This window comes from Drosophila kikkawai, chromosome 3R (assembly GCF_030179895.1).
Source record: "Drosophila kikkawai strain 14028-0561.14 chromosome 3R, DkikHiC1v2, whole genome shotgun sequence".
In the NCBI taxonomy this organism is placed as follows: Eukaryota; Metazoa; Arthropoda; class Insecta; order Diptera; family Drosophilidae; genus Drosophila; species Drosophila kikkawai.
This window is the reverse complement of record NC_091731.1, coordinates 31,855,442-31,877,634: the sequence shown is the minus strand read 5'-3', so window position 1 is coordinate 31,877,634 and position 22,193 is coordinate 31,855,442. Positions and strand designations below refer to the sequence as shown.

The window sequence follows — 22,193 nt, the reverse complement described above, 5'->3', positions numbered from 1 at the left end:
CCCGCCCAACGGCAGAATTGCAATCGACATGTGTTAGCTATATAAAACTATAAAATAGCACAAACTTATGCGCCCAATAAACATAAACAATGCAGAGGCGCGAGAGTGCGAGATGATCCCAAAAAGCGATCTGCCAAAACCGCAGACTTGGTGGGATAAGCCCAAGACACTATATAGAGTTGTTGTTACATGCGTAAACAAGTATTTTTATGGCCCAAACTACGGGGCATAAAAGGATGCCCCACGGCTGTGGAACAGGACCACGAACCAGGATGATGGGATACGGCCGTAAAGGCACTTAATTGCCATTTTATTGCCAAAGCTATTAGTCGGCCAAGTTAGCTCAGTCAGTCAGTCAGTCAGTCAGACAGTCTGCAGGGACTTTCATTAGACTTGGAGCTTCACTTTCGCATCAGCAACAGTTCTTTTTTTCATCAAGAGAAACATGAGTTTCTGGAGTCACTGATTCTAGGCACTGAAAGAAATTTAAGTCAAAAAAGTAGAAAATTTAAAAATCTTAAAAAGGAGTTCAGGATGCCCTGATATTTTGACCTCCAAAAAAATAACATTGCATACTTTTAGACACCCATTTTAAAGGCTTTAAAAACTCGAGTTATTTATGAATAAATTTGACCTTGATTTATAATCCAGAAAATAATTTTATAAATTAATATGGCTCTCCCATTATTTTCCCAGTGTTCTTTTGAGTTTTGCTCTCTGGCTGCCACATGCAAAGTGGCTCCCTTCAGCGATTGCAGTGCCATCCGGCGATATCTTTAATGAAATCAGCATGTTGTGGGCTTTAACAAGCATTCTGCTTGTCTACTCATGTCGCTCCCTCCCTCTACCACCTCACCAACTCCGATCCTTTGTATCTAAGTATCTCCATCTCTGCAGCCGTGTGCCATTGCGATCCTTTTGTGTGGCAAGCGGAGCGGGGGAAATCCGAGATCCCGAAAAGAGTTGGAGTAAATCGAATAGAGCCCGTGGCTAGATCAGCAACTTTGTTGTTGTGGGGCCGAGAAAATCTTGTTAGCGTAAATATTAACTTGTAAATATGATGATGCCCTCATGGAAATTGTATGAATCGCTGATAAATATCATTAGGTTGCAACTCCTTTCCCCGGCTTTTGTATCTGTATTTGTATGCTGTATTCTGAGTTCTGAGTTCTGTATTCTATGTTTGCATTGCATTTCGCCTTGCAATTCTATTAAGATTCTTATCTAAAGTGCTTGTATGGCCTGGGAGTGAGTGTACGTACTGGTAATTGTTTAGCAAATCAGTGTGGAGTGTGTAGAGTCGAGAGTTGAAAGCTGAAAAGCCTTTTGCCGGAGCTCGATTGTTGTTATTGTTTGGCTGATTACACAGTAGTAACTGACAATTTGCCATCGATTTTTGTGGGCTTAAGCGGCAGGCAACGCCCTCGTATAGTACTTTTTAAATAATGTTGAAAGAGCTTTGTTGAATGACGAAATTGCACTCAGAGAAAGGAAATTTAGTATCTATAAATGATATTCAACTTTATTTACTTACCCCCTATAAACGTTATTTTTCTATATCATTAATTTCAGTACTCCTTACTTTCTATTACTAACCTCTAAGCCCTAAATAAAGACCCTTATAGCCATTTATTTACTCTTTCATACCCCTTTTGCCACTCCCTTGACCATCAGAATTCCAGTCAGACGCCACACGCTTTGTGCTCGTAAATAAAGTTCCAGAAGAACTCGACTAGAATAGGGCTGAGCATAAAGCCAATGAAATTGAAGCGACTTTCCTCCTAGGAAAGCGGCCATTCAAGCCGCCACAAAGACGTGACAAATACCCCAAACGAGCTACTTTAAAGCGTGGGAGTTGCATTCAACTTCATGGGAATGCAATGGGAATCAATGGCGCCAGTCTCCAGTGTTGTTCTTTGCTCTTCTTTACCTCTTTCAACTCTTTGTCTCTTCGGGGCTCCTCAGTTTGTGTTTGGGGGCCACCGTGATAAAGTCACTCAGCTACTCATATTTCAACGAAACGTGCACATTGACTTCCTACTCCCCCTTTCAGTATAAAATCCATATGCATTTACACACAGCAAAAAAATAAAGCTAGTAATTAACATTGCAATATTTAAATAAGTAACAAAATAATACAACAAAATATCATTTTAAAAATGCCCCGTTCCTGAAGAATTCCAAGTTATAGGGTTATATTTCTCTTCGCCACAACATTTGGTTTCCGCGCTGATTCGAGGTATTGCCTGGATGCGCACAGGATAGCCAGCAATGCACAGGTCATTCAGCTCAACAGCCCGGGCACTCTCACAGGGGTTAGAGAACTGCAAATGGAGTCCTTCCTTGCACCAGTGCTTGCCCACAATGCGGCCAATGGTGCGAAAGGTGAACAATATGCGATCAATGGCCGGACGGGGAAAGCCAGTGACCAAAATCCAGCTGGCATTGGGATCGGAGATTCGCCCAAACTGGCGTTCTACCTTTGGCTTCTTTACGTTATCCTCGCGGCTTGCTTTTTGAATATTCAATATATCACAGAGTCCCTGCCGTAGAGGTCCTGGTTGCTTACAGTGGGACATGTTGCTTTTGGACTAGTCAAACTTTGAAGGTGAAGTTACAAATATTTTACGAGAATTAAAATAGGAAGCAGAAATCTCAAGGCAGCTTGATCTTATATAGATCTCGAATCTATAAGGTTTATAAAGATAAGAAACTATAGAGAAAGCTGGGAAATTTAGCAAATTTATATAACTTATATAATTTAAACGTAAAACTGAATTTAAGAATTTTGATTAATCTTCTTATTATTTCCCCAAAAACTACGAAACCTACAACTTTGATTATATATTTTTCCACAATTTTCCCTCCAGTGTATTCGATTGCCGCCTAATCAAAGCCACAAAGCTCTGCGGGGAGTGTGTTTGATGAGTTGGTGGCGGTGGCGGTGTCGGTGGGATGGGCGGTATTGAGATTCGGATCGTAATTTCCAGCTCTCAACGCCGCCAGCGGGCCAGCAGAGCGACACAGTTGGACACTGCCTGCTCTAGTTTACCGCAACCGAAAAAAAAAAAAAAAAACTAAACCAAAATCGTAGGCTTCAATCGGCGGCGCACGCTGCGTATGCGTATTATGTTTGTTGCTTTCCGAGTTGGCTTTTGAGTTCAATAAACGATTAGACGACGCTCGTGGCGTTCTAAGTTGTCGTTGTGGTTTTTTCTTCATGTGCTTTTTGTAATTTTTTTTTTTTTTTTTTTGTTATTGCTTTTATATATGCCTCATTTTGTTGTTGTTTTTCTGACAATTTCTTGGAGGAGGCACACATTGCGTGTGCGTTTGCGTTTGCGTCTGCCAAAGTTATCGCGGCTTTTTACACTAAGACGAAGGCTAATATGTCATTTGGTCATTGATACGCCGATCGAGGAGTGTGTGAGAGAGAATGGGTAGATAGAGGGGATCAAGGGGATCTCCAGGCACGGTGCCACCAAAGCAAAACGCTTACTGTCAGTGTGAGGCGCGTATAATTAATTGCGCCTATCAATATCGCTGCCTGCGCCTCTTTTCTTGCTGTTGTTGTGTGTTTTTTGTAGTATGTATTTTTTTTATTTTGTTTGTTTTTTTTCTTGGTTTTTGCCTGCCAGGCACGCATGTGGCCAAAAGTCTGTGCCTCTTGGCGGTGGCTCCTCCAGGCCAGCAGCAGCAGCAGCTCATTGAGATAAGCCTGTCCGTTTATGCGATTTTTCGTACGGATTTAGCATAAATCATTTGCCTGCAAAATGTTATGTCAGCATCTTTTATATGGTTAACACGAACAAGCCAAGGCTTTGGGCTTTAGAATAAAGAAAAGATACTTAGAGGTAATTTTCTGGATTTTTTAAAAAGAGTTACGACTCATCAAGAAATGATATTAATAACAAATAATAATTAGCAACCCAAAAAAACACAATTTCCTATGCAATTTTTAACAAATTTATAATATATTTATATTTCTAAATTCTCAAACTGAGTCAGAACCGGATGTGGACAGTCTGTGGGGTATTCGTAGAACCGCCATAAAAAGTCTGCAACTTGTGTGGGAGACTGGGAAACACCTTTGGGGCGAACCATAAAAAAACAACACCACAAAACAAATACCAATTATGACGAGCTCGACGAGATGACAACGCATCGTGGATCGAGTCTTGGAATCGTGAGTCATGAGTCATGGATGCCTTTGCCTGCGTTGGTTATAAAATACGGCAAGCGAATTGCTATTTGCAACTGGCAGCGAAAGTGTATCTTTAGAATGAAGTCAGTTCGCTTCACAAAAGAGTTCAGGGAAACACTTTTACTCCCATGAAGCTAAACAGACCACGAACCAGGCTAAAAAGGCTGAACTAAAAGGGGGTCTGTGGAGGCAAGTGCAATGCTTAAACTTAACACAAAGCCTCTGGCTAATTTATGCCGTTCCCACAGCACTGTGGGTCAAAAATAAAAAAATATTGCTGGGAAAATGAATTAAGTTGGTAAAGAAATGAAAAATCATATAACAAAATTGTATGAAAATTGCTGAAAACTTTCACGAAAAAAGTGAATAATATTAACTTTCTTGATTAAATTAAAAGGAAAGAAACTTGCTACCATTAAAATAATAATTGTATAAAAAGTATTGCATACTTTTTGCGGCTGCTTAAAGGGAATATTGAAATTCCTTTAATATTATAATTAAAAACAAGGATTATAAGCTAGAGAAAATCATTATTCTATAACTTACAAAGTTTTTGTTAAATATTTTACATATTCCCATAGAAAATGAATATTTTTCTCCCACAATTTATTATTATATCCCACTGTCCACTTTAGATTATTGTTATTGTTGTTTGCTGGGCTACTGTCTGTTGCATGCAAATGCAAAATGATTGATGTTGCCACGTTTCGCTATTGTTGTTGCTGCTGTGGCTGATCTCCTAGGAAAACAGCAAACAGCGAAATATTCTCTTTGTGCAAAATGTTGGCATTTTGAAGTGCGAGTAATTGCAGCTGCAATAGTTTTTCATGTTGCTGCCGCTGCAACAGCCCGTTGTTTCTGCCAATGTGGCTGCTGTTTCTGTTGCTGCTTGCTGGTCAAGTTGCTCGGCATTTTGGCAATGCAATGTACCACAAAAAAAAAAACAACTTCCTTTCACAACACAGCCTCCAAGAAAAATGGGTCTGCCAAGTCTTGGTGATGGGCACTTGAATGTTTGAAAATTATAGACTAGCCTCCACCATTTACATTTCACAAATGTCCAAAAAATAAAATAGGAAACGGCCTTAAATGCCAAGCCAAGAGAATTACTTCAAGAGATGAAACGGTCTTAAAATGTCAAACTTTTTGGGTATATTTTGTAATCATAACCATTAAAAATAAAGAAATTCAATTAAAAAGACCCTAAAGCCACAAGAAAATATTAAATTTTTGTATTTAAATGGTTTATTCATTAATGGAAATTCGTTCATTCAAAATTGAAATAGTTTTTCTTCTATGCAAAATCTAATAAATTGTTTTTTTCAATTAATCAAAGAATTCTAAGCTCTTAAGCCATTTTTGATTGACACCTCAACCTTGATAGTCAAAAAAATAAATCTAGTTTCCTCGCCTTACATCGCTCGCTTTTATGCAAAACAAAAAATGCCTTGGCCCAAGGGCCTTCATGGCGAGCAAACAAAACAAAATAAAAATGTGGCTAATTACGAGAGCCAGAGCCAGTTTTCGAGACACAACATCAACAACCACACACAATCTGGCTTTAGAGGCTTTAGAGAGGAGAGGCCGAGTTCGGGTAATTATAGGCCGAAGCACATGCCACATTATTCTTTTGTGCAATGAGCACGACGCGACGCCCGTCCGCCCGCCTCGGTGCAACGGTTCAAGCCAACAGCTCAGTGGACTTGGCCAACTTGGGCTCCTCCACCGAACTCAGGCTCAGACGCCAACGCCGACGCCGACGACGACGACACTTGTGCGCATGTGCAGCAGCACGCATACACTGCAAAAAAATAAAGCTGCAAGCTACATAAACGTGTCAGTTGGTACGGGGAGCGCCGAAAAACCGGTTGGATATGAAAAATTATGATTGTCACCGGTGGTCCGGTGTTGCTAGCTTCGGGGCCACAACAACAATAATGAAAATGTGTAACAATTTTCCAGTTAACCCTCGAAAGACAGTTGTTACCTAACTGTAACAAGACAAAAAATAGCCAATTTACAAAGCTAGATAATAAAATAAATAATAAAATGTACAAGTAACCAACTCCCCTTAGCGAAAATTTAATATTTGCTTGCTTTCTGGGCTTAGCTTCCCCTAAATATTCGATAAATACTTTAAATTTCAACACCTATGGCCAATCCTTTGGTCTTAAAGTATAGTTTGGGTTAAGCCTTAACTCAGCTGTTTTGCATTTACGTTTAAGCCAACACCAAATAGGCAACAATTACAAAGGTAGTCAGCAAAAAAAAACACATCTAGCTGCTCGGTTATCCGTATATAATTATTTGCCCACGTTTCGCATGTCTTGCCAGACTGACTGTCGTCGTTGTCAGCAGCCTCAGCTTACACACACATGCCACAAAATCACACACACCACATACATATACATATTTAGATGTGTTAGGTGTGTGTGCACACAAATTGCTGGCATTTTTGCATTTGCCATGTTAGAGTCATAACTTTGCTGCTGCTAGTGCTAGTGTACATAAATGTTTTGATTCGTTGTGTTTTTATTACACAGTAAAAAAATATTTTAAGAAAAAATAAATATTTTTTATGGTTTATAGGTATTTTGTGATCTATTTAAAATTTAAATTAAATAAATATTAAATTGACGTTATATATGCATAAAATGCATTTTCTTACCTCTTCTTACATGCTTTTTCGCTATAATTCCCAACGAGTTCTAGATGTAAGCACGATCTGCGAAGAATACTGATGATATTGTGTATGAAAGTTGTGGCTTTTCTTGAAATTTCATTTTATTTAGAATTTTCTTTTAATATAAATAATTTCAGATATATTACTCTTTATGATTCTTTCTTTAATTCTTCCCCCAGTGTATCCTTGGTTTTCCTTTTTCTTGGTTTTTATTTTGAAAATGTGGCCAACATGTGTGTATTTGCCATTAAACAGCTGTTGGCCGCATGTTGCCACTGCCTCATTTGCCAATTTGTAAGCGGCTAATTTAAATGATCATAGCTGGAATTGCATCTCCATTTCCACAACCATTTCCCCTCTCGAACTCCATTTGAATGTCGCATCTTTGAAGTGCATTTAATGCTGGAGCCTCGGCAATTGTGCGTGCAACATTTCAATTGAGCCAAACTGCAACATATAAAAAAAAAGAAGAAAGGGAGCAGCTTAGTGCTCCCTTTGCCCCAGACAGCTGCGTAAATTGTCATCCGCCGCAGCGGCTGTCAGTGTCACTTTTAATTAGTTTGTTTACAACAAAAGAGAAGCCCCCAGAAATCCCCCTTAAGGAGGAGAAGACAAAGACAAGACATCTCTGTGCTGGAGTCTGCCCATTTCATTGCTTCCAATCATATCAATTTGGTTTGTCAGTCCTTTAAATTGCTTTGTGAGCCATAAAAAAAAAAACAAAAAGAATTTTTATGCAGCGGTCAAAAATGCACTGGGTTAATTACCAGTCGCCAGTCTTCATTTGAGTTTAGCTGATTAGCAGAGAACAAAGTCGCTTGAGCACTTATCAGCCAAATGGAAACAAATAAAGCTTTTTTTTCATAGATTAGAACTTCTTTGTTTTCTATACTTGGCATATATTATATTTAGTACTTGCTGTTAGCAAATCGCTTGCTCGAGTTCCAATTTCAAATAGCAAACAAGGCAAAGAAAAAAAATATATGTATACGAAACCTTCATAAAATTTTATGGCCAGCAAATTGAATGTCTTTTTATGGCCAGAAAGACCCTCTTTTTCTCTTTTCCTAGCTTTTTCTTTCTCTCTTGTTTAATATATATTTTTTTTGCTTTACTTTTTTGCCTTTTTTTGCTTTGTAGTATCAGCAAACAATAAATGTTAATTAACAGCATTTATGGGCTACGGCCTATTGACACTCTTGTCATAAATTTTTGTACAATTTTTTGTTAGCTTTTGCCTACAAGTAAACGAAATACCTTAAAATTCAAACAAAGACTGAAAATATGATCAGAAAAATTCCTGTAACCTGTTTTTTCTGGGGGATGATGTCAACGCTAAGGAATCGAAATGAATTTGCATATTTTTTTCGGGCATTTTTCAGCAAAGAACAAAGAACTCTCTCGTTTGGCAAATTATGTAATTTATTTAAATTTAAGTGGAAGCAAATGGACTTCTCTGAATGGTCCTTTGATTAAAACCAACACAGCAGCCGGCGGGAGCTTTAATTTAAGCGGAATTATGGACAAACTCTGCAAGTGGAGCTCATCAGTGATCTTTCCAGCGAGCAGGAGCAGCAGCAACACATTTCTCATTACAAATTGAGTCATTAAATTTATTTATACCCGCTGAAAGGCACCATCAGCAACGAAGCACCATTGGAAGAGCAGTAAAGAGCTGTAAAAAAAAAGCACTTCCGCGTTACTGCAACTGCAACTTCCATTTCTGGGTCAAATTCTTGGGCGCAAAAAAAGAATGCAATAGGGAGCCTGGATACCGCTCCAGTATAAGTATCATTTTTTATGGCTTTTCATTACGCCTGCATATATAATTCTTAATAAGAAAGTTTTTGCGGTCCCGCTACAGAGTCCCGAAGCACGAAACACAAAGTGGAACAAGTTATAAAGTTGTATATTTTAATAGGCCATGGCAAAAATAAATATGAATTTCAGATACAGCTCCATACATTTTTTTGTGGGTCACCTCCAGTCCCTGAACTCTTGATTTCACTTCCCGAACCGAAGGAGTAAGAACTTTGTTTTTATGTTTTTTGAGGTTCCCTAAGCCATAACCATTTGATTGGCGTGAAAAACAACTCGAGGTATAGCAACACTATCCATGGCTCCCATCAGAAGCCTGACATCTCTCTATGATTTAGTGTGCCGGGGCCACTTGACAATAATTTACGCAAATGGCATAATTCGCTTTATGGGCGCAACATGATGATGACCATAATGATGATCGTGCGGATCCTGCAATGACTGTAACTATGTAGTTAAAGAGGAGTGCTCGCAACGCGACGCGCTTTCAACGCCAACGCTGAAACTGAAATTGAAACAAGTCCGGGTGTATGGAGTCTCCAGGCCCCAAAGATCCAAGATCCCAACTTGCCAAATCCAGAAAGAGAGATCCCAAAGACCCCGCCTAATGAGGCCTTTGTCTGTGGGCTGTTCTGCGTCTGAGAGTTCCATGACTCACAGTAATTTTCACTTGCTGGGCGTTGGTTTTCTATGTAGACTAAGCTTTTGGAAAGGGTATTTGTGGGTTTATATATAAAATAATATAAAAGGACTTAAAAATATATTTAGGCAAGTCATAGGATTTTCTGGAATTTATTTTAATTGCCAATTTTAGGTTTCCTTCTATGAAAATCCCTATATTTTAAAGGGTATTTCCTTGTTCGTTCATTAATTTATTTTTGCGTGTTGCCTTTTACAATCGAATGTTGCATCTGCAATGACAACAGCAACAACCACTTGCAGTTGCAACAACGCTTGATAAGCGATTCTTATAAAAAGCGCCGCCGCTTACATGCACAAAAGCCATGCTCACAGATTGCATTTACAGCTGGCTAGGGGAACGAACAGTCCTTGTCCTCATCCTCAACCCATGCTTTCTTTTAATTGCAATTGCAATCGCAGATATTTACCATTCCACGCACATTCACAATCAACCAGCCGATGGATGATGGGCCCACAAGAAGATTGCCAATATAGCCTCACGCCATATCAAACGTCGAAATCGGAAACGGAGAGAGAGGTGCCTGCTGGAAGAGGAGTCCCCACTTGGTAGACGGAGTATCATCTCATCGCAGCGCACGCCTTAGAATTATTGGCGCTAGACATGCAAATCCACAGAGGATCCACAGATCCCCAGCCATTGGCCCGTGGCTGCTGCATTCTAACGAGTTTCGTAATCGCAAAAATGTCTGTCTGGCCGGCATAAATCATAATAGCTTTATTTATGCCGCGACAGTTGTTACAATTCTATCAGCAAGACTGGGCTTTTGCCCGAAATTCGATCAGAAAAGCATTTATAAACAAATTGAGGCGTCCCCAATTCGCAGCCGCCATGCCAAATGGTTTTCCTATCCCACTATTATTATTATTATTTGAAAATTGTTTCAGTTTCGGTTTTCGGTTTCTCAGTTCTATATTTTTTTGGGGGCACCACCAGCAATGGCTAAATGTCTAAACAATTGTCTGTTTCATTGGTTCAAGCAGCATAAGCAGCAGCTGTGTTTGCTTTTTTTTTTATAGCAGACAAGAATGAGTTATGGTTTTCGGGGGGGTTAACCACATTGCATTACCTAGGCGGCTCATTAGGGGCACTCGAGTTTACATGGCCAGGAAATTAATAGTGAAAATAGAGATCTAGAAACTTGCAACACACCCAGAGAAAAGTGATAAATTATTAAGGGAATTACACTTTGATTTATGTTATATTTAGGATTGGAGAGGAATAGGTTTAGGGTTTAAGTTTCTGATGAAAACTTACTTAAAATAATGAAGTCAATAGCTAAGCTACCTTTAAGTTCTAGAAATGTTCTACTCTCATAATTATATCTTCTATTTATTTATTTATTTATTTACTAAATTTGTTTTTCCAACTATTTATTATTTTCTCTTCCTTTTCCTTGCCTTTATTATTACTGCCCTTTTCCTTTGAGTGCAATGAAACACCTTGGGAGATTGAGATTTCCAAAATCTCATTAAAGAACCCAACATTTGTCGCTGTCAGACTTTGGTAGGGGGGCAGCAAGAAAATGTCTAAAAGAATCTCTTGTTCATATTTACGCTTGGCACCTCATTATGACGACCCGAAAGCCGCAGACAGACATAAAAAGCCGCAAACATATAGACAGACAGACAAACATCGGTGGCGACAAGCCCTCTTCGTCGTTCGCCCAAATAATTTAGAGAACAATTACGGCTCTTCAAACAGATCTTCGTCGATGCCCCGGAAAATGCAGCTTGCGGTACTTCATTGTGGCGATCATTAGTAAACAAAATACTTAACTCGGGTGCATTCACCTGTAGTTTGTAGTGCACATGGAGAAAATGTATAGAACTTGATGAAGTCAATTTTAAGGGAATATTTTTTAAAGATTTTATAATATAAATCTATAAAAAGTAGCGTTAAATAACTAAGAAAACTAAACAAATAACTTAGAATGACAAAGAGGAAGGTTACTATTTTAAAATGTTTAAAATTTTCTAAAAATTCATCAAACTTTGCTTATTTTTAGTTACCAAAGATAGTCTTCTTATTCTCCCAGTGCTCTTCCCCACGCGTTGCATTTTTGTACTTTTTTTTTGAACCGCAATGGATATGGGTCAACAGGCAGATTAGCGCTTCATCGATTTCAATCGATCCGATCACCAATCACTGGCTGATTGATTGCGACCAATTATGGCCGGGCCTGCCAATGATTATATAATAAATTCACCAGGGGACTTTGATCAGTGTTCAAAGCGCAGCCAGAGCAGCGCAGCAAGTAAACAAATCTGTAACAAGTTATACATTTCCATATGCAGGGGAATCTCTGGAGTCAAATTCGAATTGGAATTACATACAATTTTTCGATTTTGATTTTGATATTGATGGGAATTGAATGCTGCTCGGCGATATGTTGTTTATTTTGTTGTAAACATCCGGACATGCAACAAATTGTTGCATATTGTGCAGGAAGCATCGTCGTGCAGCCAAGCTGCCCCGCCATAGGGCGTACATATTTTTCAGAGATTTTTTTTTTTTTTTTTTTACTTTTCGGGTGGGTTTTTAGTTGGCTTTTTTTCGGGGAAAACATTTTTCCCCGTTTATTTATCAATGAAGTTGCCGGCAGTACAGACGTCTTTCGATTTCGATTTCGATTCCGCATCCCGTGGCAGTTCATCGCAGTGCGCTTAATTCATTTTTTAGTGCATTTAATTATTATGTGTGCGACGGCAAAATGTACACAATTTATTGCAAAAGGTGTGGCTCGGCGCTTTAAATATTATTACCATACGATTTGTTTTTAAGAAAACGTTTACTTTTTGTTCGCAACAACAAAATATTTATAATTTATGTGTCTGTTGTTTTCTTTGCAGGTAAATTATGCAAATACTTTTGAACAGTTTTCGCCTTTTGCGGTTCAGATCGCGTGCTTAGATACGTGCCCGGTTGTGAGTATATATACAAAATACTATATACTATAGCAGTGGAGTGTGGAGTATACAAAATAGGAATCCAGCTGAACGTGCCAAACCGTTGACATTTATTGTGAGGCGTGGCTGGGTTCATTACTGTTATGCTAACCAGATCATGGCGGAGACAAGGCTTGAAAAAATAATTATGTCACTTGGATAATAGAATACGTTGTCAAAATTAACTGACACTCGGGTAATGAGCAAAGCAATTAAAATCAAGGTTGGTTGGTAATTTAAAGTGGGTTAAAGATGTCTTTTTAGGATGAATTTAATTCTAACAACATTACAAATTCATTAATATTTGATTTTGGTTACCAACTACCTTTAAATTTCAACTAGTAATCCATTTAAAACTAACCTCAGCATATCTCCAATCAGCACCTTTATTTTTAAAGCATTTAAATCACCTTTTTTACCAGCCACAACATTGCGCATACGCACCGTGGCAGCCCGCATGACCAAAACTCGAAAACGTGCCACCACCACATGCTGTTCCGAGTTAAGCTCAAAGCTCACTCTTTTTAAAATTCACTTGATGTCGAAAGTCCTTGACACCTTTTTCTGTGCATTATTTTAATTACCAAATGCAGAAAAGGAAAAAAAAACGCGATAGCGATAGCGACATACCAACGGCTCAAACGGCCCCAAAAGCATTCGGGCAATTTGTCATCCTGGCTGCCAGCCAGCTCTGAGGATTGCATACGGTGGGCAGTGCCTTTGGCTTTGTATTTGCTTAATATATTTATGCTATTTATGCATGTGCGCGCATGCTTAATTACGAATTCGCTAAAACTGTCACAATCGTGCAGGCAGCAGCATTTGTCAAATTGACAGCAGTTGGCTGCCTCAGTGTACCAGCTGGGCACGGAGAGAAATTTGGAGTATGGATGGATTTTGGGAGGAAAAGTGCGATAAAACTAAAGAAAATATCGTAAATATCGAAAAATATCGAATTTAATCTTAAAAATGATCGATTTAACAAGAAATATGTAGAGTAGGGATGTATTTCGAGAGGAAAAGTACGATTAAAATTACATGCTAAATATCATATAGAAAATATCGTAAAGTTTGATTCATAGAATTTTTAAATATCGAAAAATATCGAACTTATACTTAAAAATTATCGATAGAAGTGTCATTGCATTCTATTTAATATTTTTCTGTCGGCTGCTTTAAATAAATTCTTTATATGATGTTTTTCTCTCTGCACAAAGATTGCGCACTTTTGCGCTTAATCTTGACACCAGTTCAGGAGCGGAGAGAAGGGTATCCAGCTCCGGGGACTTGGACACTTTTGACGCGCACGCGCAAAGCTTTCTTGACTCGCTGAGCGCTGCTTAAATAATGCCCGCTTGGCACGCACCTCCAAGTAAGAAGAAAAAAAATGAAACAAAAAATACAGAAAAATAAAGGAAAAAAAATCTCAGAGATACTACACACACTCCCTAACAAGAAGCGATCATATTTCATGTGTCAATAAACCAAGCGAAACGAACAAAAACGAACCGAACCAAGAGCCAAGCCCCGCTCTTTGCTGGCCAGTCAGTCTGTTTATTGTTACGCTCTGGGCTAAACTGTAATGATATTTTCATTAACTTGGCCTTTGCCAAAAAAGACCCCGACCACGCATCAACAATTGAATTTTTGTGAATTTTTTCCAATTTGAAGTTCAATCGAAAACAGGTGAGGCGAGGCAAGGCGATCCATATAAACTATGCCGGTAATCGCCGGGCATTGAGTGGCTATCGGAAAGCGTCAATAATGCCGCCAATTATTGCTAGAGCAAACATTTTGCCAAGTCGAGTGTATTTGCACAAGGCGTCCTTGTCCTTGTCCCTGAAAACTGAAAACTGGAACTGAATTTGAGAAACCGAAATGCTGCCGGGCAAATTGCAAAACGTGTAACTGCCGTTGATATTTCGATTTGTTTTTTATTACAGCACATCAAAAATAATGGAATATGTGGAAAGGTTAATGGTTTGATTTATAGTTCAATGTTAGAGTTATGTAAATAGACTTTTAGAATAGTTTATTTATCATACATTTAATCAAAACTTTTGAGAAAACTCTCTTGTTAGTCCTCCAACTTCTTTCCCTAACATTTTCCCCATCTTATTTGTTTAATTTTTTGACAAACTTATTATGCGCTCAGCGGGATATACAAATGGGCAACAAAGTTAATTTCAATAAAAAGCCTTCACTCCGGCCTGTCCTGTCCCGTCCTGTGGTGGATTCTGGCCTTTGGCATTGCCTGTCAGCAAAGTCTGTCAGTCAGGCGAGTCGAGTTGGCCAAGTGGGGTGTCGTCGTCGTCGTCGTCGTTGTTGTGGGATCATCCAGTGAAGCCGCCCAAAAACGGCCAAGATGCGAACGCATTGGCCACGTTAACGTTACGTTACCGTTGCCCATCGGCTGACTCATGACGCGACCACGGCCCGCTGTCATTTAAGCCATTTGCGTTGTCAGTCGTTAGCCATATACGACCGAATGCGAGTGCATACAAAAGGATTTGTATTTGTCCGTCGTGGCCAAAGGCGCTTTGATTAATTGCCGACTTAGAGAGCCACGAAAAAAAGGAAACCATAAAAATACATACACAGTCAGGCCAAAAAAAAGGACCATGTTTGTTAGGATGCTGCGAAACTGAGACCAAAAAGCTGTGACGTGTGTGGCGTTGGCGTGAATCACTTGAGCCAAAAGGTCAGGCCAACAAGGTTGAAGAAATGCAAACGGCAAAAATTAATTGCCAACTTTGTCTCTGGGAAATGCGGAAATTAATTGGAAGACTGCTACCCGAAAAAAAAAGCGACGGCGAACGACAAACTTTTTGCGGCGCAACAAATTGGCAACAAATTCGAATCCACTACCAATAATAAATGGCCAACTGGGAAATGGAAAAAACTTTTGGCTTCTGCGCATTTTTGCGTGAAGAGAGCGAGCTCGAGAGACAAAGCGGAGAAAGAGAGTCATTACCACGCATTGCAGCCGAAAACAAAAAAAAAAAAAAAAATAAAGACTGGCAATCGAGGGTTAAAAGGTTAATGGGCAACATTAATAGACAGCGTACGAGGCAATCGGGCTGACCGGCTTGCAAAAGCCTTAGTTACAGCTTCCAATGCACAGAGAACTATAACGAAAAGCTTAAAAATATACAATTAAAATTTAAAAAAAATTATATAATAATATATAATATAATAAAAATAGCTCAAGTTGAATAAAAGAGAATAGTTCTTCCAAAAAATTTCAAATAAAAACCTTAAAAAGAAAGCCCCGAAAGTGACACCTTTAGCATTGCATTGCTATGATTCCCTTGAATATTCCAGCTTAAAACTATACAATTCTTTATTTTATTGGAAAATAAAGCAAATTGTTGAAAATTTCTATTAAACTGAAAACTGTTTACTTACAATTTTCCTCACTGCACCTCTCTATCTCCAGCTGGAAAAGCCATCGGCAAAGCGCTAATGTCGCCTTGATTGCCTGGCCCTGGGCCCCAAAAAAAAAACTTTCCTCCCAAGATCTCTGGGCATCAAAACGAATGCGTATTTAAATCCATCGAATATGTTATTTCCCGGCGACGAAAAGCGAAACTTTCCCACTCCCAAACTGCCAGCGAGATGGGTAATGCACTTATGAAAAGCCATAGCATAGACAATTGCTGCAATTTGTATGCACTCTGGCGATTGGCCGTGCATATGATTGACTTATTGATTGGTCGAGTGATTGGTCGGCTGATTGATCGATTGCCCGATTGCTAAAGTGACGGACTGGCTGACATTAAGCCGCGGTCAGCCTCAATTAGCTAAGACGACAGTTGCCGGCGGGCTCTGATAGGTTCATAGAACCCTGGCTACACCGTTACTTAGCCACTATATATAGCTCGATATGAGTCGGTATATATGCTAATTATAAGTACGCCAAATCGAGAGTCTAGACTTCATAAATAAAGCCCCCTTCGAACCGGCTTTGGTCTACGTGCCACGCATGCGCATATGGTTTTATTTATATATAAATTTCTATATATATATAAATTGGAGGCAAGTTATTTACGATGTCAAATGCATCGAAATGCATTGCAAATGTGCAAAAATGTTGTGTTTATTCACTGGCTCACTCGATGCCATAAATCACCGTTTAAACATGCGAGAAAATCGCCCCTCAGAAGCTGAGAAGCTGTTCGCTGTTTTGTTTTCGATTTTCGTTGGCTTGTGTTTTCCTTTGTTCGGAGCACAAAAATAGTCCGGCGGCTGGGGCCGGGACCCAGCCTTCCTACTTAACATTTAATTTATGCGTAAGTCTGGATTTAGTAGCTTTTCAATATTAATTTTGTTCGCCAAAGAGCAAGGCATGAGCATGTGACCATAAATCACAATAACACAAATAAAGCATATATCCCATACCGCATTCGGATTTATTACGCAGATGAGAAAATACAAGGCGCTGCTGCTGTGGCATATTTTGTAATTTATGTCTTTCGATGTCTTTCGTCGGTTTACGATCGTTTTTTATAGGCCGAGATTACCGCAGCAGAAGAAGGGGTATATTAGCGTGGCAGATAAGGGGGACGACACACCCAAAAAAAGAGCACAGATCACGGGGCTATCTCAACTAATCCAATTGTCATAAAGGTATTTCCCTAGTTTTATATCTTTCCCTGAAGATTAAGAGTACAGGGTAGCCTCACCAAAGTCTGTATTTACACAGAAAAGCAGGCAAATATTAGTAGAACTTTTTGGTTAATTCTAAGCTTTAGGCAAAGGGTTATATATATATATATATATATATATAATATAGATTATTTTTAGTTTCCAAATTTTACCAAAAATACCCTATTTTTACACCTGATCTTTATACCCCTTAAACCTTTTTCAATGGAACACATCCCACATGGATTTTATGGCCCAAAAAAACCCATTTGACAAATCGTTTGGTAGCCCAGCTGCTGGCAGCTTCTCTTGTAATTTCCACGGATGAAATGTGATAGGGCTGCTAGCTGGGCTCTGGTGAGAGAAATTTAACTAGGGGCTCGGAGTTCGGGTCCACTTTTGGGGGGGCTTAGTTGTGTGACGTCCGACGTCAGCGACTCGGACAGCTCCTATCCTCCAAACAAATCCTATTAGAGCTGCCCGAAAAGTGCCGGCGGCGGGCCGGGCAGCAGCTTTGGCAAACACACAAATTTAATAAATAAAATAAAATGGAAAATAATCATAAATACGGAGAGCGCGCAGCTGTGCCACAAGCTGCTGCTGCCACACCGCCGTCCGTAAGTGGCAAAGATCGCCGAACGCGACCCGGCGGGCCCAGGCTCTTTGAGTCGAGTGGATAACCAACAAAAAAAAAAAAAATATAAAAAAAAATAATAATAATAGATAAATCCCCACTGAGTTTGGTCTGAGCCTGGCCTGGCCTTTTGCGTGGGCGTGTGTAATTTGACATCTTCATGAAATAATTAAAATTATTTATTGTTAATTTATTTTCACTCGGCCGCAACACCAATAGATTAAGTGGAAGATAAGCCCAAGCCCCGTGTGTGTGTGTGCATTAAACAATTGAAATTAATTTGTCAAACGTTTGACAGCGACCACGCCTACCCCCACTCAAAGTGTCCGGAAAGGCGGCAGTCCGAGTTGCAAGAAAAAAGTGTGGTGAAAGGAATTTCCAAGGCAAAAACTTTCACGGCGAAAAGCTTTTAGCCGGGGCCACGGCAAAAGGTCAAACCCGCTGGCCAATAAGGTAGCAGTTAGTCGAGTTCGCAACCAGCCCATATGCAAATTCATTTTCCGCTGGCGACACAGTGGGAAAAAATAGTTTACTTTGGGGGAAATGTATTAAAAATTTACTAATTAAAATTTTAAGCTATTTAAGAGACCAAAATATAGTTTAATTTTACCTTTTTTCCCTTTGTCTAATGGAAGTTTTCATAAAACAAAAACATAGTTGGGATTTTCACACACGAAGCCGAATTATAGCAACTTAAAAAGAGCACATAAACTAAGGTTTTGTTTTTAATTTAAGTAGCTAATTATTATAATATATTTTTGTATATATAAAATATATATTTGTGAACATAATTTAAACCCCCTACCATATTTTTCACTGTGTAATTTTCCGCCACAACAAATTAATCAGCCAGTGACTAGCTTGAGAGCAGCTATGGTGGGCGGTCGGCAAACAACGGTATTTTTTTGGAGCTACTCGGGGATCTGGAATCTGAAATCCCAAATCAGTAAGAGATCTCCGAGATTTTGGCTACCTGCTGTCGAGTGCCCTGCGGCCAAAATATCGCGAATGCAGCGAATGCAATTAAATGCAGTTTGCAGCTCCGCACGGGCAGTTAATCATGCATCGACAGCCGGCTTTCTGCCGGCAAAAAGGCTAAAAAAAAAAAAAAGAAACAGAAAAGCTGCAAACAGCAGCTCAACATTTTGGCGGTCACTTAGAAGTGGTGTGGCGGTGCCCGGTGCCCGTGGAAAGTGTTGCGCAAAAAGCGGCTGGCAATTAAAACACGTTGTGGCTCCGGCTTTGGCCGGACTTGGATGTGGCTGTGAATGTGGATGTGGCTATGACGCACAGATGGCGTCGCTGGCCAGTGTCGGGCTGTGATTGTGATGTGCGCAGCGAATTGGCTTTCAACGGAGGAGCTCCAGTCCAGTCCAGTCTTTGGCCATTCATTCCATTCCATACCGCAGAGGCACAGGAATGAGGAAACGTTTTCGGTGAAAAGCTGAGACGCGTTGAGAAATGTGGTTAATTGATTTCGGTTTTCGAGTGTAATTAATTTATGGTTTCCTTTTCGATATTCACCTGCAGAATGACCACAAAGCTTATTGTTTAAATTGGAATAAAAAGGCAGGTGCTTCGCGAGATTAAATATATATCTTTTGTGAAGAGTCAATGAAACATTGTAAAAATGTTTATTGTTTTAAAAATGTTAATTGTAGTTGCTTGTTTAAAATAAAGATTAAATACTTTTAAAGGAAAGTGAAAACTGAAGAAAGTAAATACTTCATGAATAATAATATGTCAACCTTTCTAAGCTTATTCCAATATTCTCATTCATTTAAAGACTTTTTAGGCTACTTTTTCAGTTTATAAAATTATAAATCTTATTGCTCCATTTCACTCATATATTCCCCACCGTTTCTTACATTTCCAGAATCACCCTGCATGGCTATACGACAATGTCCAATGCTCGCGAGCTGGCATTGATCGAGAAATGGGCTGACATTGCCACGCCGGCGACGCCACATCGGCCGACATTGTCGCCAACATCGCCGCCAGCTTTGCACAGATCGCTGGTGAAATTCTGCTGCTGCCCACAGCGAAGGCGTTACAACCTAAAGCAGCCAAAGAAGGTTAATACGCTGCATGCCAGAAATATATTCGTCGATGATAGCGAGTTCACTTATATTGATGATGTGCCACGGCGGCGTCGAGATTGCAGCAGTGATTTTAGCCACGATCTTAGCCAAGATAAAGCGACAGCCTCAGATACCGATACAACTAGAGATGTGGATGATGAGGCCAATGATATCGCCAAAGACGACGGAAATGTGGCGCTGATATTAATGAATCAACGAAATCTGAACGAACAATGGCGGCAGGACAACAAAGGCAGCAGCAATAGCAGCAGCAACATTCAACTAGCAGCAGCAACTAAAAATTGCGCTGTCACAAAGAGCCCGCCAAGTGGCAATGAACAGCAACAGCAGCAGCAGCAGCAGCAGCAACGACAACCAACCCAAAGACTTAGCTTGCAACAGCAGCAACACCAACAGCAACAGCAACAACAGCAAGAGCAACATAGCAATAAGGAAAATACACTAGACAACCAGCAACTGCGCTGTAATTATTGTAAATTACCCGACACCGTCGTCGTCGAGTCCCAAACGAATAGCAATAGCAACTCGAAAATTGATTCACCCAACTCGTCGCAGAATAAAATGACAATTACGACAGCAACCGAGACCGAAACAGCAACGGCAACTGGCGAGTGTGGGCTGCCAGCAACAACGGCAGCAGCAACAACAGAAGAGTTTGTGGGTGCTGCCACAGAAGTGTTGTGCAGCGATAAAGCAACATTGACAGCAGCAGCAGCAACAGCAACATCTGAAGTTGCAACTAAGCCCCGCATTGCAGCGCGTCCCACCACGCCCAGCCGCCTTAAGACTGTGATCAAAACGACAATGGTGAAGCGAAGTCCTAGCCATGACTCAACGGCAACACATGTGTTGCTGCCGCCGAACAGCTGCAACAGCAACAGCGACACCAGCAGCAGCAGCAGCAACATTGCAGCTCATGACGAGCCCAGACGCTCGGTTAGGGAGCGCATCGCCGCCTTTGCGATAGGAAATGGTAAGTTTACTTAATCAGCTTTGGCTTTGGCTTTGTGGGAACTATTGGGACTTGGGCTAGGCTCAGAGTCACACACTCATCGCGGCTAGTTAATAGCCGCAGTTATTGTTATTAATTGATGAGAGCAAGGGTTCTGTTGGGGGGAAAATAATATGAAAGGAAGTGCGACATGATGGGATTATAACATAAATAATTACTGTTGCCATTTCCGAAGGATACTAGATTCAAGTAAAGATCTACTTTATCATAAAAATTCTCTTTTTAAAGTATTTCTTTATATTCAAGTCATAAAGACTCTAGAATATAATATACAGAGCTTAAAGCAAGCAAGAAAATTAATTAATTAAAACCACGTTGATTCTGAGAGCAATCCAAGCGGCTCATTCTCCAATCCCCCATGAAGGTCGTTGCCAGCTCAGATCCTCGTCATTTCCTGTTATTATATCGTGGAATATCGTGAAAAATACCAAGTGTTTAGCCGATGCCACCGATAAGACTTAAATGCCACACAAAATTGAATCACATTTTTTTTACTCAGAATAAATCTCAAGCATGTGAATCATTTTTGCTCTGCCCAACGACAATTAGTTATAAATTCACTTAAATCAATTAAAGGCAATTTAAGGCATAATTAAAATACTTATACACAACCACAAAATAATAAATAAATTATTGACATAAACAGGAAAATTTATAGAAAATCCAGCCAGCTGTTAAGGGCGTGTGTGCATAACTCTGTGACTTTTTTCTATATGCATTTTTACTTTATTTTCCACCGACTGCAATGAATTATGCATGACATGGAGCCTTTGGTTTCCGTTAACATGGCACACTCACAAATATAGGCACACCTTTTGGCTTGAGAGTCGAATCTATTACAAATCAATTAAATGCCGCAATGCTTAATAAAAAGCCACTTAAGCGGCCAAATGTCCCGGCTTTACTTCTTTTTGTGCTTAATAATAAAGTAAAAATTTTATTATTAAAGCGTCTGCATAGCTCTGGCAATTGGGAAAGTCGTTAAGTTGGGTGCAGCTCAGAGAAAAAAAAACGCACTGCCACGGCCTAAAGTCTGAAAAGAAAAACACTCCCCGGTCAGCTTTTTGTCACCAGTTGTAAAGTGCACTCCATTTGACTCGAACCACGCCCAATATCCCCTGCAGTTTTGCACAAAAAAATTAAGTAAAGTAAAGTTAAAAATAAAGCAAAAAAAAAAAAACGGCAACAAAGGCGCAACAGGAAACACGTACAACACACGCGGCAATCGACGTCATGAGTGCGTATTATATCATTTTGATAGGCAAATGAGGCTTGAAAGCCGCCAGAGCTGCAGTCATTCCCAGAGACACAAGCCCCAGAGGCTGCCAACTCCAAAGCCCTGCCCTTAGCTGGCTAACTTGGGAAGAAAATAAGCCAAGGAAATGGGCTAGACAAGTACTCTTCATTAAAAGAATCTTTAAAGAGTTTATAGATCTGGCTTAGAG

At 39.8% G+C, this 22,193-nt stretch overlaps 1 protein-coding gene across 5 annotated transcripts in view; it reads left to right on the top strand.

The window, feature by feature from the left end:
- cv-c (crossveinless c) overlaps nucleotides 1-22,193 on the top strand; it is a 103,696-nt gene that overhangs the window by 36,912 nt on the left and 44,591 nt on the right. For all 5 annotated transcript variants that reach the window (XM_017171004.3, XM_017171000.3, XM_017171001.3 and 2 more), the window contains one exon: nucleotides 19,511-20,709. In XM_017171004.3, the coding sequence (XP_017026493.1) occupies nucleotides 19,536-20,709 (1,174 nt within the window). In that variant the 5' untranslated portion in view covers nucleotides 19,511-19,535. The remainder of the gene's footprint in view (nucleotides 1-19,510; nucleotides 20,710-22,193) is intronic.